This window comes from Falco peregrinus, chromosome 5 (assembly GCF_023634155.1).
Source record: "Falco peregrinus isolate bFalPer1 chromosome 5, bFalPer1.pri, whole genome shotgun sequence".
NCBI classification, from domain to species: Eukaryota; Metazoa; Chordata; class Aves; order Falconiformes; family Falconidae; genus Falco; species Falco peregrinus.
In genome coordinates, this window is record NC_073725.1 from 78380370 (window position 1) to 78392669 (window position 12300).

Sequence of the window (12300 nt, forward strand, 5' to 3'; positions counted from 1 at the left end):
TGCAGAATCAGAGGGAGAGGCTGGGGAATTGTGTTAAGAAACTCAGTGATTGATAGAAGTTATTTTCATTTTCTCCAGGATATGAGGAGAGAAAGTAGCATAATTTAAAAGGTGTGAATAATACTGGAAACAAAAGCTTTAGCTTCATCTCTGTCTTTGGGGTGGGGGGTGTGTGAAAGAGGCAGCTCTGAGAACCTGAGGATTGCACACAGGTGCCTTATTTAATGAGTGGTTGTTCTCTGGTGTACTCTGTGCGACAATATAGGACAACATAATGTGAAAATAGAAATATTAGCTTCACCTCATTCTTGTTGAAAAAAAACCATAAACCATAAAACAAAGTTTCCCAGAACCTCTGAGGGAGAGTATACAGGTGCTTTCGGTAATGAGCGTTGGTTATCTGTGCCACTGTGCATGACTTCAATATTTTGTATATAATGTTAAGCTATTAGTGCAGCCTGTGGGCTTATATTTTTACTTGTGTTCATGCAGGATGACTGTCCGTGAAATAAGCCCATTTCTACTCTTGTTTGCATCTACCTAATGCTAACGCTCCATGCCATTTCATAGTTCTGTGTATGGTTTCTGGCCATCCCAGGCCTACACTGACATGCCAGTGGCTTATAGAATGCCTGTGGTATCAAAAGGGAAGAGGGAAAATGTTTATTATTTTGCCTCTTGTCCTGGAGCATGCCAAAAGTCTAGTTTTGTAAGTGATACTGGTTTGTATAGTATGGTTCATTTCTTATCCCTCAAAAAAAAAATAGTAGAAACAAAAAAGCGGGAGAAAAATACGGGGTTTCTTGTTTGGTGGTTGTGGGTTTTGGTGGGGTTTTTTTGTTGGTGTTTTTTTTTTCCAAAGGATTACATTCATTCTTTGTTCATATGTCCATCTTTACATTTTAGAAAGATTTGTCTTCTGGTTTTCTGTCTGTCATGCACTTCAGGCATATCAGATGAAACTGAGTTCTGGGGCATCTTTTTGTTTATGCATACAAAAAAAAATACAAAAAAACCTGCTCTTCAGTAATTTTGTCCTAGGAGCTCTGCTTTTAATACTGGTGGAAACTAAACGGCAAATATACCTTAGAACAATCTGTTTAACCATAGTTTGGGGCGGGGGGGGGAAAAGCAGGGTTGCTTTCATGCCATTCTTAGAACTTCATTGTTTGGTCTCTATCCACTTGGCAGTGATGCTTATTGCTGGTAGCGAGAAATTCTTCTAGTGCAAACAAAAGACTCCACAGAAAGGCTCAGCCCTCTAAGGCTATGTTTTTCTTTATTGGAAACTAGTGAACCCCATGCTGTTTGAATAGGCTGCTTTAAATACCTGAGCTAGTTCAGCATTGGCTTAGTTAAGCTAATTTTAACCTACAGTCTGAAATGGAAAAAGCCACCAAGGCTACTGTTTATGACCAGAAAATATTCAGGCAGAACTGCTCATACTGTGACTTGTGACAACACTGTTGCTTTGGATGCCAAAATGAGGAAGTGGAAGTCAGGCTTTACAAATTCAGAGTGATTTGTGTTTTGGTACCTGGGGTTATGTTGGAACATTTCTCCTTTAAGGCCTCGTATGTGAAATAATTTATGAAACTCTTGAGGTTTAAGGGTACCCACCAGTGGATTAAAGCAGTTTAAATCTGTTTAGACCTAAGTATTTGTGCTGCCTTAATCCACTGCTACAGAGATTTTTGAAAATCAAATATCTAATACAAAACCTTCAGTTCTGGACTCTGAAATGATGGTGTCTGTTGGTTTAACACACTTTCTTCTACAACGGAAAGCCTCCTGACGGTGCTGTTTGTGCTAGGTCTGCGGGGCTTATCTGTCCACTGACTGGAGCGAGCGCAGGCGAGGAGGGAACAAGCTGAGTTTCTTTGGAACTGGGGAGTGCTTTGTATTTAGGGTGAGTAAAATTTCCTTGTCATTACCCAGTAGCAAGGCAGAACTGCTGTACCGCTGTCACTCTTGCTTCCCCTCTACTTGAAGAGGCTGGGTTATACACCCTCCTAGTTTATAAATTCTCCTGAACTCCTAATGTGGAGAAAATTTTACTTTTTGGTTTCATGGTAATGCTTTTCCTTCCCTTGCACAGAATATTTTCTTGAAACATGTATTAAGATAACTTGGAAAACACTGCATCATTTCTTCAGTCTAAAAATACCCAAAAGGCAAAGGTGTAAAGTAAGAAAATAACATCTGGCCTAAAAGACAGTTTGATCCAATCTTTACCACTCACCGTGCAGGTGGAGTCTGAGGGGTTTCAGTGTTCTTTGCTGTGCAGAGCTGCCTGCGTAGTGCATGTGCACTAACCACCTTTGCTCTTCTCTGCCCCTATGCAGCTGCAGCCAGAAGTGGAACGCTATGAGTGGGTGATCATAAAACATCCAGAACTGGCCACAGCTGGTTCAGAGATGGAAAATCATGCCTCACCAGCTTCCAGCACCCTCTCTTCTGGCAGCGTCCCATCGGACCCCTCAGATCGCCTTTCTCCCTTCTTATCAGCTCGCCACTTCAACTTGCCTTCCAAAACAGCCTCCATGTTCATGGCTGGCAGCAGTGAATGCATCATTATAGGTAAGGCAGTGTGAGAATTTGAGCATATATCCTACCAGCTCTTCCTGCCTGCCTCAGATAAGACAGTCACCTACATTTACCATGTGTGTATTTCAGTATCACTACAGTTAGAGGTGAAAGTGAACAAAACCTGATATTATTGCCCAACAAAAATTTTCAGTGGGAAAACTTGCATATCAAGCATTTTAGAGTAATGTAGTAACTCACAGCTTTAAGCACAGCTGTACCTTCGTACTGCCTAATTCGTGATGAGAAATAGTTCTTGAAGAGGAACTTACTTTCCCCTGAGGCTTTTCTCTCTAAATCTGTTTTACTTCACTGCATTCTCTGGTTGTAAGCTCTCTGAGTCTTGACATAAACCCACAGATAATCAAAATGTTTTTAATTCTTGACATGTTTCTTAATGATTTAGAAGACCAAGCCAGGGTGCTTACTTCTTGATCTTGTTCTCCTGCCAGCTTTGATTTTTGACTGCTAACAGAATTCTTTACTGGAGGGAAAATATGCAGTTGGTAGCTGTAGCTCCCAAGATCGTCCAGCACTGAAAAATAAATCTTAAATGCAGGCATTTGAATCAGGCTTCTTGCTCTTACTGCCCTGCATTACTGTGGGTTTTTTTTTTAATTTTTTAAAAAATCATCCAGTTCTGATAGTGTCATTTAAAAGCTGTACATTTGATCATGCTCTGTTACAACTGAAGACAGCAAACAAACATCACTTAGGGCTTCCAGATGTTCCCATGAGAAAAGCACTTGCGTCCTGTGGGCGGTTTTTGTATAGCAGTTTCCCGTGCTAAGAAATGCAGAGACCCTCACACTTGCCTTTGTCTCTTCACAGGAGGTGGTGATGGCCAGGCTCTTTACCTCGATGCAGATCTGAACCACGGAAGAACCAGCCACTGCAATACTTTCAATAATCAGCCACTGTGCTCTGAAAGCTTCCAAATCTCTGTCTTGGAGGTGTGGGGCTTCAGGGACACCATGAATGGTTGACATGACTATCATTAATCAAATAGTTTTTCAATTGTCTTAGGATTCCCAACAAAAATTCGAATGCAGGAGCCAAGTTAGAACGTAATTTCTGCTGGGCTCGGTGGTTTTTTAGTAATTACTAAGCAGTACACTTGAATGCAGAGCTTAGTTGTTTACTCTTAGTTTATCTAAGACAGGTCAAGGTGAAGTAATGTATCTGATTAACTCCTTAGCTGTTTACCTCTAGAGATTTGGATTCAGGTCCCGTTATTAGGGTAAAAATGAAAATGTAATGATTTCAAACCATCCTAAATGGATACAAGTCCATATCACGGGATAGCTTTGTAGTTTGATGCAATCCCTCAGAGGCACAGAGCTGGCTGAGGTGTACGGTAGAGCTGTGTGCCACTGGCACTGATATCTGGCTTGAGCCAGTAATATCAAGTGTCTGCTCCCAGGGAACATTAATGACCTCAGATTTGATGTAGAACAGTAGTTAATAAAATCATTGCCCTACTATAAGCAGACATTGTGCAGACAAATCAGTACTGTTCCATAAGTTATGAAAGCCCTCAGTTCACACAAGAACCATGATTGCTAGTTATCCTTCTCCTTGTACCTGAGCCCTTGACACATTCCAGTTGCATGAGGACTCTGCCTCTGAGAAAGGCATTCAGACTGGACAGCGATATCTCAAAGGCGTAATTTTGTTTACATTCCTATTCCATATCAGTATAATGACTTGAAATAGGCTCACGTTTCAGGCAGCCAGAGCATATATGCAGCGCTCGGAAACTTCCTTTTCTTCATCTTTCCTGGAAGCTGAAATGGAGCTTTAAATCTGAGAATAACTGTGCTCATATCCCTGCGTGTTTGGGAAATGAGACATGGTTGATACAGAAGCTTAATGCTCTCCCCACAAGTAAATGAAGGGAGGTGGTAGGCAGATCTGTGTAGTATTATTCTGGGAGTGGAAGAGTTTCCCAGGAGAACTCTAGGTGACACTGTTTCTCCATATCATGAGTCTTACCAGCAATGAGATCCTGAAAAAGGTAATGCTTTTTTTCCAGCAGTGTTCTAGTAGGTTTGAATGATGCTCATTCCTGAGAATTTGTATAGTTCTCTGCAAGCGTGCCTTGTGGCATGTATTGTCTGGAGGCAATTGCCTAGTTATCTAATTATCGGTAATTATCAATTATCTGAAACTTGTAGTATCTGTTGCAAAACTTCTCCCACATGAAGCACAAATACATAAACATCAATGGATAGTCCAGAGCATATGACAGGATGCTCTCAAAGCTTTGGTGGGTAATTCACTAGGAAGACTTATAACAGGTAAAATGAACGGAAAAGAGGAATTGCTGGGTTTTTCAGCAGTTCAATGTAAAAAATTGCTTTAGAGCAGGAGAAATGTTATTACTACTTAAGCTTGATGAACATCAAAAGGAAAAATTAAAAATCTGTACTGATAAAATCTCAGTTAGGCTGGACAGGGTCATGTTAATATTCAAAGGTCACGGGTGAGTCTTAATGTTGGCTTGTTTAGCTTGCCATCAAGGAAGATACCATGTGTCTTGGTAAAATGTTGCCTCTTGCAAAGTACACAAACAAACTTGGCAAAAATGTGATTTGCTTCTTAAGGTGCCATTTTAAAATTGTCAGAATAACTTTTTGAATTACTAGACGGCATATACAATTTAAGATGTCTTTTGCACCTTTTATATTTGCAGTTAGATTTTGAGAGTCAGTACTGGGCCTCTCTTTCCTACTTCCCACTCTGTGAGTTCTGTCCAGCTATCTTTTCATAGGTTTACCGTAAACTTGATTGAACTGGAAGGAGAGATATAATTCAGTTTTACTTATGTATTTTGTTGCGGAAGAACTTGAACAGTCCTGTCTGGCTTTTTACAGATACTGGCTGATGCTGCATCCTATTATTTTTCCAAAGCTAGCAGTATCACTTTGCACTTGCTAGTATCTCACAAGCTTCCTCAGACAAAAGAAATCACTCAGAAAATGTATCCAGTTCAGTAGGTTCTCTTACATGTAGGTGGGATTTCAGTTTTGTCCATATCTCCTCTCTTTTGAGCTTGTCTGAGGTGCCCTTGGAAAACAAACCATAAAACAAAAACCGAAAACACAATAGCATTAATTTTCAGCTTAAGTTCTCAGAAATTCCCTTGAGCTGTGTGTTGGTAGGATTTGTGGGAGTTTAGTATTACAGTCAAAATGAACAGATTTTATCTGCGAAATCTTTCCTGCAGCTGGCAGTGGTGATGTGATTTTTCTTGCTCCCCATCCGTGCCGGATGCAGCTATGTCAGCGAAACCGGAGTACCATACCATGTCAAAGAGGCGCTGTTCCTTTTCCTGCTCTGTTCTTAGTGCACCAGGGATTTGGATGTTTCAAATCAGAAATAACTCATAGTTGCTCAGAAATCATCGTAGGGTATTAGTGTGAGAATCCAAAGAGCAGTACTGAAGAATCAGTGAGGTTTAGGCATCTGAGTCTCAAGTGTCTTTCAAAAGTCAAATCACAGACCAGGAGTACAGCTGCTGACACACACACAGAAGGTCCACAGAAGGCCCCTTTTTGGTAGCTTATCTAGGTGGCCAGCCAGTCTGGCATGGGGCTAAAGGCATCTTCATTCTTAAAGCCAGGCGTTGGGCTGGGTGGCTGGCAGCGTCTCACGGCTGCTGTCTGTGCGTTTGTAACTGGTGTGGGCGTGCTTGGAGCACACACAATGCCCAGAGCAACTGGAGTTTGCAAATCACAGCAGGGGCTAAAAGGGCTAAGTCAGCCTTGGCACACGTGTCACAGGGATGGTTTTAGTTTGATGCAGCGTTACCCTGCGGTAGGCTTCCTGCAGGACTAGTATGTGTGTTTTAAATTTGAACAGACTGAATAAGCAAGAGGCTGCAATAATCTAGCAAGAGGAATTGCGCGATGCTGTGTCATCTTCACCCAGTCCTTTTGTTCACTAAAAATGAATGTTCCTTTTCATGCACAAATCCTCCCGTGTAATTCTTGTTATGGTTGTGGGACACCTTAGAGGAGCAGCATTGTGACTTGGCTTTCTTTCCAGTAGCAGAGGCATTTTTTGTGTCTGTGTAGTTGATGGTTGTTGCTGACCAAGTGTGTATCAAAGTTCATGTAATTAAGCCAACAGTTTGTTACATGCAAAACTCTTGAGGTGGAGACCACAGACTGGGTTTTAAGACAATGACTGCAATGGGCGCCTTATCAGAAAGTTATCAGTTATCTGAAGTACCCCAGTGGTGAAGTGCTTTGGTCATTGTAACTCTGAACAGCTGTTGATGTAGTTTGTAGGCCTGATGGCAGCAATGACAGCAAGAGTGGAGAGTGCCAGTGTTGCTTGATGAGCTGTTTGGAGCGGAGCTGGAGAGCTGAAGGCTGGGCATCAGCTACCACAGTTCTGCAAGAACATTTTTGCTTTGTAATATTCTCCTGAAAGGAGAAAAGACTAGAAACTCCTGACATCAGAAACTTGAATTTATTGTAAATGGCATTTCAGCTGTTTCCAAGCCACAGGAACTATTTCCAGCTGTCAGCCGGGCTGGACAAACTTCATCACTGCACCCAAACTGTCATTCCTACGGATCATACACTTTGACACACTTCCTTTTCTAATGAAGCATGTTAATTGGCCTCCCATTATTAGAAGCCAGTTAGCAAAGGGAAGGGGAAAACTGTTATTTCCTCTGTGTTGAGATAACTGAAGATAAATTGGAGGGGCGGGCAGGACTATTCTTTAAAGAGTTAAATTTCATGCCAGTAGAGATACGTGCTTAGCTGTGGAGGGGTGGCACTTGCAGATCGATCAACTGCTGTTGGTGTGTGTGCATTGAAATTGTGTACTTTGTCCTTGGAAATCCGTCCTCATTTTTGATGGGGAATGATCTCCTCTGCCCACTGACCATACAGTGGTCGTAGAGATGCTGGTGCCACGGTCTGTGGGGACCAGGAGGTCGCCTGCAGCCTCAGCACTGGAACCGCTCAGCTCCTGCAACCAGCACCCAGAGTCCGGTTGTTGGATGGATGGGTGGCTCGGGCACCCGGCTGTTAATGTTGAGATGCCTTTCTGCCAGCTCTCTGTTGTGACTTTCAGACTATTCGTAGTTGAATGTGCATATTATTTGGGGTGTTGTTTTTCTTCAGATGAGTGGTAGTGTGCTGCTGAATGGGTTTTTTACCCTATCATTGGAATCACTGCCCTATATCAATGGTATTTTTGTCACTGTGCAGGATTTATGATTATATTAAAAGTTGTTTGACTGTGGGGGCTACTGACTTTGTCCTTTGTTCGGTTATTTCCCTTCCTGTAGACCTCATAGCAAATGGCATGCCGAAACTGAGAAATAAACTGTGGAACGTGCTCGCTCACGTGAACTCTTTGCTACGGTGGAGCGGTTACACAGCTCCTGACTGCGAGAAGATCTCCCAAGGCTTCCACCAACGTCAGCTGCCAAACTCACTGTAAAAAAAAAAAAAAAAAAAAAAAACAAAAACAAAACTTCAATTGGCAAACTCTGAAATGAGCCTTCTTCCTTTTGGTGGGTCTAGAGTGTGTTTTGCCCCAGCCCAGCCTGGGTTTAAAATGGAGTTGAGAGGTGTCTTCTGGCCACCAGCGCTTGGAAGCTGTAGGTCAGGCCACCGGTGCCATTGCATCCTCTGCATGTCAGCGCTGTCCTGGACTCTGCTAGAGCCCTGCAGCCGCTGTAAGTCAGTGCTGCTCTTGCTAGAGGCTGTGCCTGACTTGTGCCAGCACAAACGTGACTGTTGGCAGCAGGTAGGCAGCTTGGTTGGGGAGCTGCTTTTTTAAAAAGTAGTATTTTTGTTCCTCTTGATGTCTTAGTTTGAACCTGGACGTCTGCCCATGTCCCTGATACTAGTGTGGATGCCTTTTGCCGTGGTTGAAAAGAGTCTTTCCAGTTAGCAGCACGGGTTTAAACAAATGTTCCTGTTACTTAAGGCTAGTCTTTGCCAATGCCTGGAAAATCTAAGACTTGTGGGAACTAACAGGAACTTCTTGGTAGAGTTGGAGGACGATATCAAGATACTTGGAGCAAAATGCCTTTGGAAACGCCCTGCATGCAATGACCGGTGAAGGTAAAAAAAAAATAAAAAAATAATTGAGTTTCCAGTGAAATTCCACTAAATTCTTGGGGTTCAGTGAAACTCCTGGCAGGCAGAAAAAGAAAAAAAGAAGAAAAAAAACAACAACAAAAAGAAACCCCACCAAAAAACCCAAACCCCAACTACACACCTTGTGCACAGCCCTGGGGCTTCCTATGCTGCTGTACACGGGTGTTCCCAAGAGCAAAGCTGAGGTCTAAGCTGCAACGTGGAAAGGCAGGATTGCTGAGCTTGCAGAAACTGCAGAGATGATTTTCCTGCCAGCTCTGCCTGCCGTGAGGTGCTGTGCAAAGAAAGCCTGTGGCCACTAGAGGTTCCCCTTGGCCTGGGTGTCAGCCTCTTCTTCCTATAATATATATTTATCTATTATAATATTTATTATTACAAGTAAATCCATTCTTGCAAGCCAAAAGTTTCAGAATTTCGTAAATGTTATCAGGCTGAGTACTTATTTTTTTAAAAGAGATGGGAGTGGGGAAAAGGCATATGAATAGGCTTTTTTCACTTGATTTCCAAAAGTGAGCTTAGCATTAAATACCACAAATCACAATTTTACAATTCCTTTCAAGACTTTAAACTTAGTAATGAAGGTGCTCAGTGGTAGGAAAATGTAACAGGGATTTTGAGGAGCTGAGTAATGCAGGCTGCTGCTTTTGAACCTCACAGCTACTTTAAACTACGTGACTGAGGACCTGAAAGGAAAGTAGTATGCCTGATTGCATCAAGTAGTGGGAGCTTCTTTATCATACCTGGAGGGCTTGGTGATGGGAAAGTTATGGGCGATGTCTCACGGGCTTGGGAGTTCATAATGAATCTGGAGGAGTCTTAAGTCCTTGAAAAGGAAGGCTGTCCTCTGTCTTGCCATGGTGCTGTGGTATGAGAAGAGCATGATGCTTGCTAATTGTGCCTTTTTTCCTGGATTTTCTATGCACCGTGTTTTCTGTAAAGGTGACACAGATACCTGCTTCCTTGGGAGATGTTTTGTAACCAGCTGACGGCACAAGACTGCTTCTGGCGGCAAACTTAAAGGTTTTCCTGCCTTGTAAAGCACCCGGTTGGGTGTTTCCAGACCTGCCTTGCTATCACCTCCCCAACACCACTTCGGGTTGCAGAGTCGCTGCATGAGCAGCTGGGAGAGCTGTGGCTCAGTTCCTTGGCCATGCTCTGGTGTCGTGGCTGCTTCTGACCGTTTTCAAATCCACAAACGGCTGCTCGGTGGAACTGGATCCAGACTTTAGCTAGGCAGTACTTGAGAGCATTCAGCTCCTGTTTTGCTAACCGAGTGCTGGCTTCTCTTGTGCAAGTGTAGATCAGGCGCTAGGACTGTCGCTGAACCAGGATACACATCTCCCAGCTGCTGACACAGCTTCAGTGCATTGCTTGCTTGGTGAGTCACCTCCCGTTTCGTGGGTGAGTTGTCCTCCAAAGTTAAGGGCTGTGCCCTCCAGCTGCCGCTGACTGGCAGGGTTTCTGACTGGACTTGTCCTCCTCCTGATCTCTCACAGCTGCGAGGCGAAGGAGGCAGCTTTGGAAACCCAGAGGGAAGAGTGCAAGTCCAGTGAGCCAGTGATCAGTGCCTCGTCCTCCCAGCCTGCAGGGTGCTGGATCCTCCGTGCCATAAACAACTGGGAGTCCATGGTTTTGACCTGTGAGCATTGCAGAGAGCAGTGCCAGCGCTGGCTCCACCAGCCCACGGGGCCAGCTGGCTGCAGCCAGTGCTCTCCCGCTTGCGGTGGCTGGGGCACAGTTTATTTCTCTTCAAGTGTTCCTTCTCATGCTGTGAAATTCTGCTTCCTTAAATTCTGCTTCTCCCCTCAGTCGATGCGAAGACCAGCTTTTGCCCCCTCACTGCGAAGCTCTCTGCTGTGCTGCAGGGGTTGCCTCAGGCACCGGTCCCTTGCCCCTTCCAGAACCGTTACACGTGGGCTTCTGCATCGCTTACCTTCTGCCAGGGTCCAAGTATGCCATGCTTTGGTAGACTCGTCTCGTTGAGGCTCTGAACTCAAGCCCAACAAAGACCGCAGCTAGAGCAGGGTTGGCTGCCTGCTCTGAACCCTGCAGAGCACCACCTTGTCCAGTTTTGTTCAAGGGAGGTTTAGGACTGAAACTTCAGGAGTTGTTTGCTGAGCCGTGTAGGGGCTTCAGCTGCATCCAGGCCAGTGGTTTGTCCCTTGACATCTCGAATGCTGGGTCATACATGCTCAGTGGTGATGGCCCTCGGCAGCAGGAGGGCAGCTTCTGCCTGCTCGGGCAGCACGAGGCTGGTGGCCGTGGGGGTCTGGCTGAGCTGTGAGCCCTGCAGCTGGGGCCGGTTGGGCTGACAAGATGGGTATATGTGCATCCATCCTTTCTGTCATCTCGGCACCCACAGAAGCTTTGCCACGTGCCGGCTTTGCTTCCACAAGCAATGCAGCATGCCGCAGCCACCCGCTCCGCTCATCTGGAGGACAGCACGTAGAGAGAACGTGGGGGGACAGTGGGACAGCAGAGTCCAGCCTTCCCTGCTGCCTCCCTGCAGCGCTTTGGCTGTGACCTTCCTCTTCGGCTTCCTCCTGGCCACACTCACACAAATTTAACAGGGGGAAGAGGCAGCGAAGTCTCAGACATGTTGAGTTGCTACAGGTTTGGCTGCCTGTCTCACAGAACTGGGAAGCAAGCCTCTGGTACTGCCTCCCCCCACCCCTAGTTACCCACCCTGGAGACAAAGGTAGGGGAAACTGATTTCAGCAGCTCCACCGCTCACAGAAATACTTGTTGATGCTCTTTTCCTCTAAGGATCTGCCTAATTTTTACCAGCTGCCATAGCATCTATCCCCAAGTTCCTTATGCTTTCCCTTAGGCTGCCGGCTCGTCAGCTGCAGCTCCTACGAGCTGCGGGATTGTGCTGCCCTCCTTGGGGGCAGATAAGGCAAAGCATTACTCGAAGTCACAACTTTGCTTGCAGCCACGCTGTGGGTTGTACGCCTGGGTTTGTTTCCCACTCACAAACTGTTGACTCTGAAGGGAGCAGTTTAGCTTCAGGGGCTGGAGGGCTCTACGCAACCGTAACTGAGCGTTTCTGAGGGTGTGGGTCTTCTTGGGACAGCTTCCTTCCCTAGTGAGCAATAACAGAGTCATCTACAGATTTTTGAAACTGCAGAAGTGGAAACCACGGCTGGGAATAACTGACTAGCAGAGGAAATTTGATGAATGTGTGTTCAGCGCAGCCTTGGGGGTGGAGGTAGGGGCAAGTGTAGAGTCTCCAAGGAAGAGTCAAAGTACTTCTCTTTCCAGGATGGCTGCCTACCTTGTGCTTAACCCTCTGATGGTTTTGGAGCTGCCTCAGGCTCAGAGTGGCATCTTGGAGAGGATTTCTAGCTTGTATTTGGGAGGGGCGGCGTGCTGGGAGCTGATGCTCGCTCAAGCCTGTTCCCTGGGTCAGAGCGATCTCCAGCGGGTGCCCACCCCGATTCCCGGGCTGCCCTAAAGAGCTGTTAGCAAAGACCAGGGTCCAGGGCTGCCCAAAAAAGAAAAGGGAAGGCAGGCTTTTGGCCCATAAACCAGCATAAACAACCTCAAAGCAGAAGCCTTTGGCCTGAATTGTGTCTCATGA

General features: G+C 45.2%; 1 protein-coding gene and 1 long non-coding RNA gene across 5 annotated transcripts in view; both read left to right on the top strand.

Moving 5' to 3' along the window:
* TBC1D24 (TBC1 domain family member 24) overlaps positions 1–7851 on the top strand; it is a 30351-nt gene extending 22500 nt beyond the window's left edge. For all 4 annotated transcript variants that reach the window (XM_055804664.1, XM_055804663.1, XM_055804667.1 and 1 more), the window contains 3 exons: positions 1814–1909; positions 2346–2580; positions 3418–7851. In XM_055804664.1, the coding sequence (XP_055660639.1) occupies positions 1814–1909; positions 2346–2580; positions 3418–3572 (486 nt within the window). In that variant the 3' untranslated portion in view covers positions 3573–7851. The remainder of the gene's footprint in view (positions 1–1813; positions 1910–2345; positions 2581–3417) is intronic.
* An 899-nt stretch (positions 7852–8750) lies between these two features.
* LOC114013101 (uncharacterized) lies at positions 8751–10525 on the top strand. Its single transcript, XR_003555957.2, has 2 exons — positions 8751–10095; positions 10214–10525. It is a non-coding gene; the product is annotated as an uncharacterized LOC114013101 (long non-coding RNA).
* The last annotated feature ends 1775 nt before the right edge of the window (positions 10526–12300 follow it).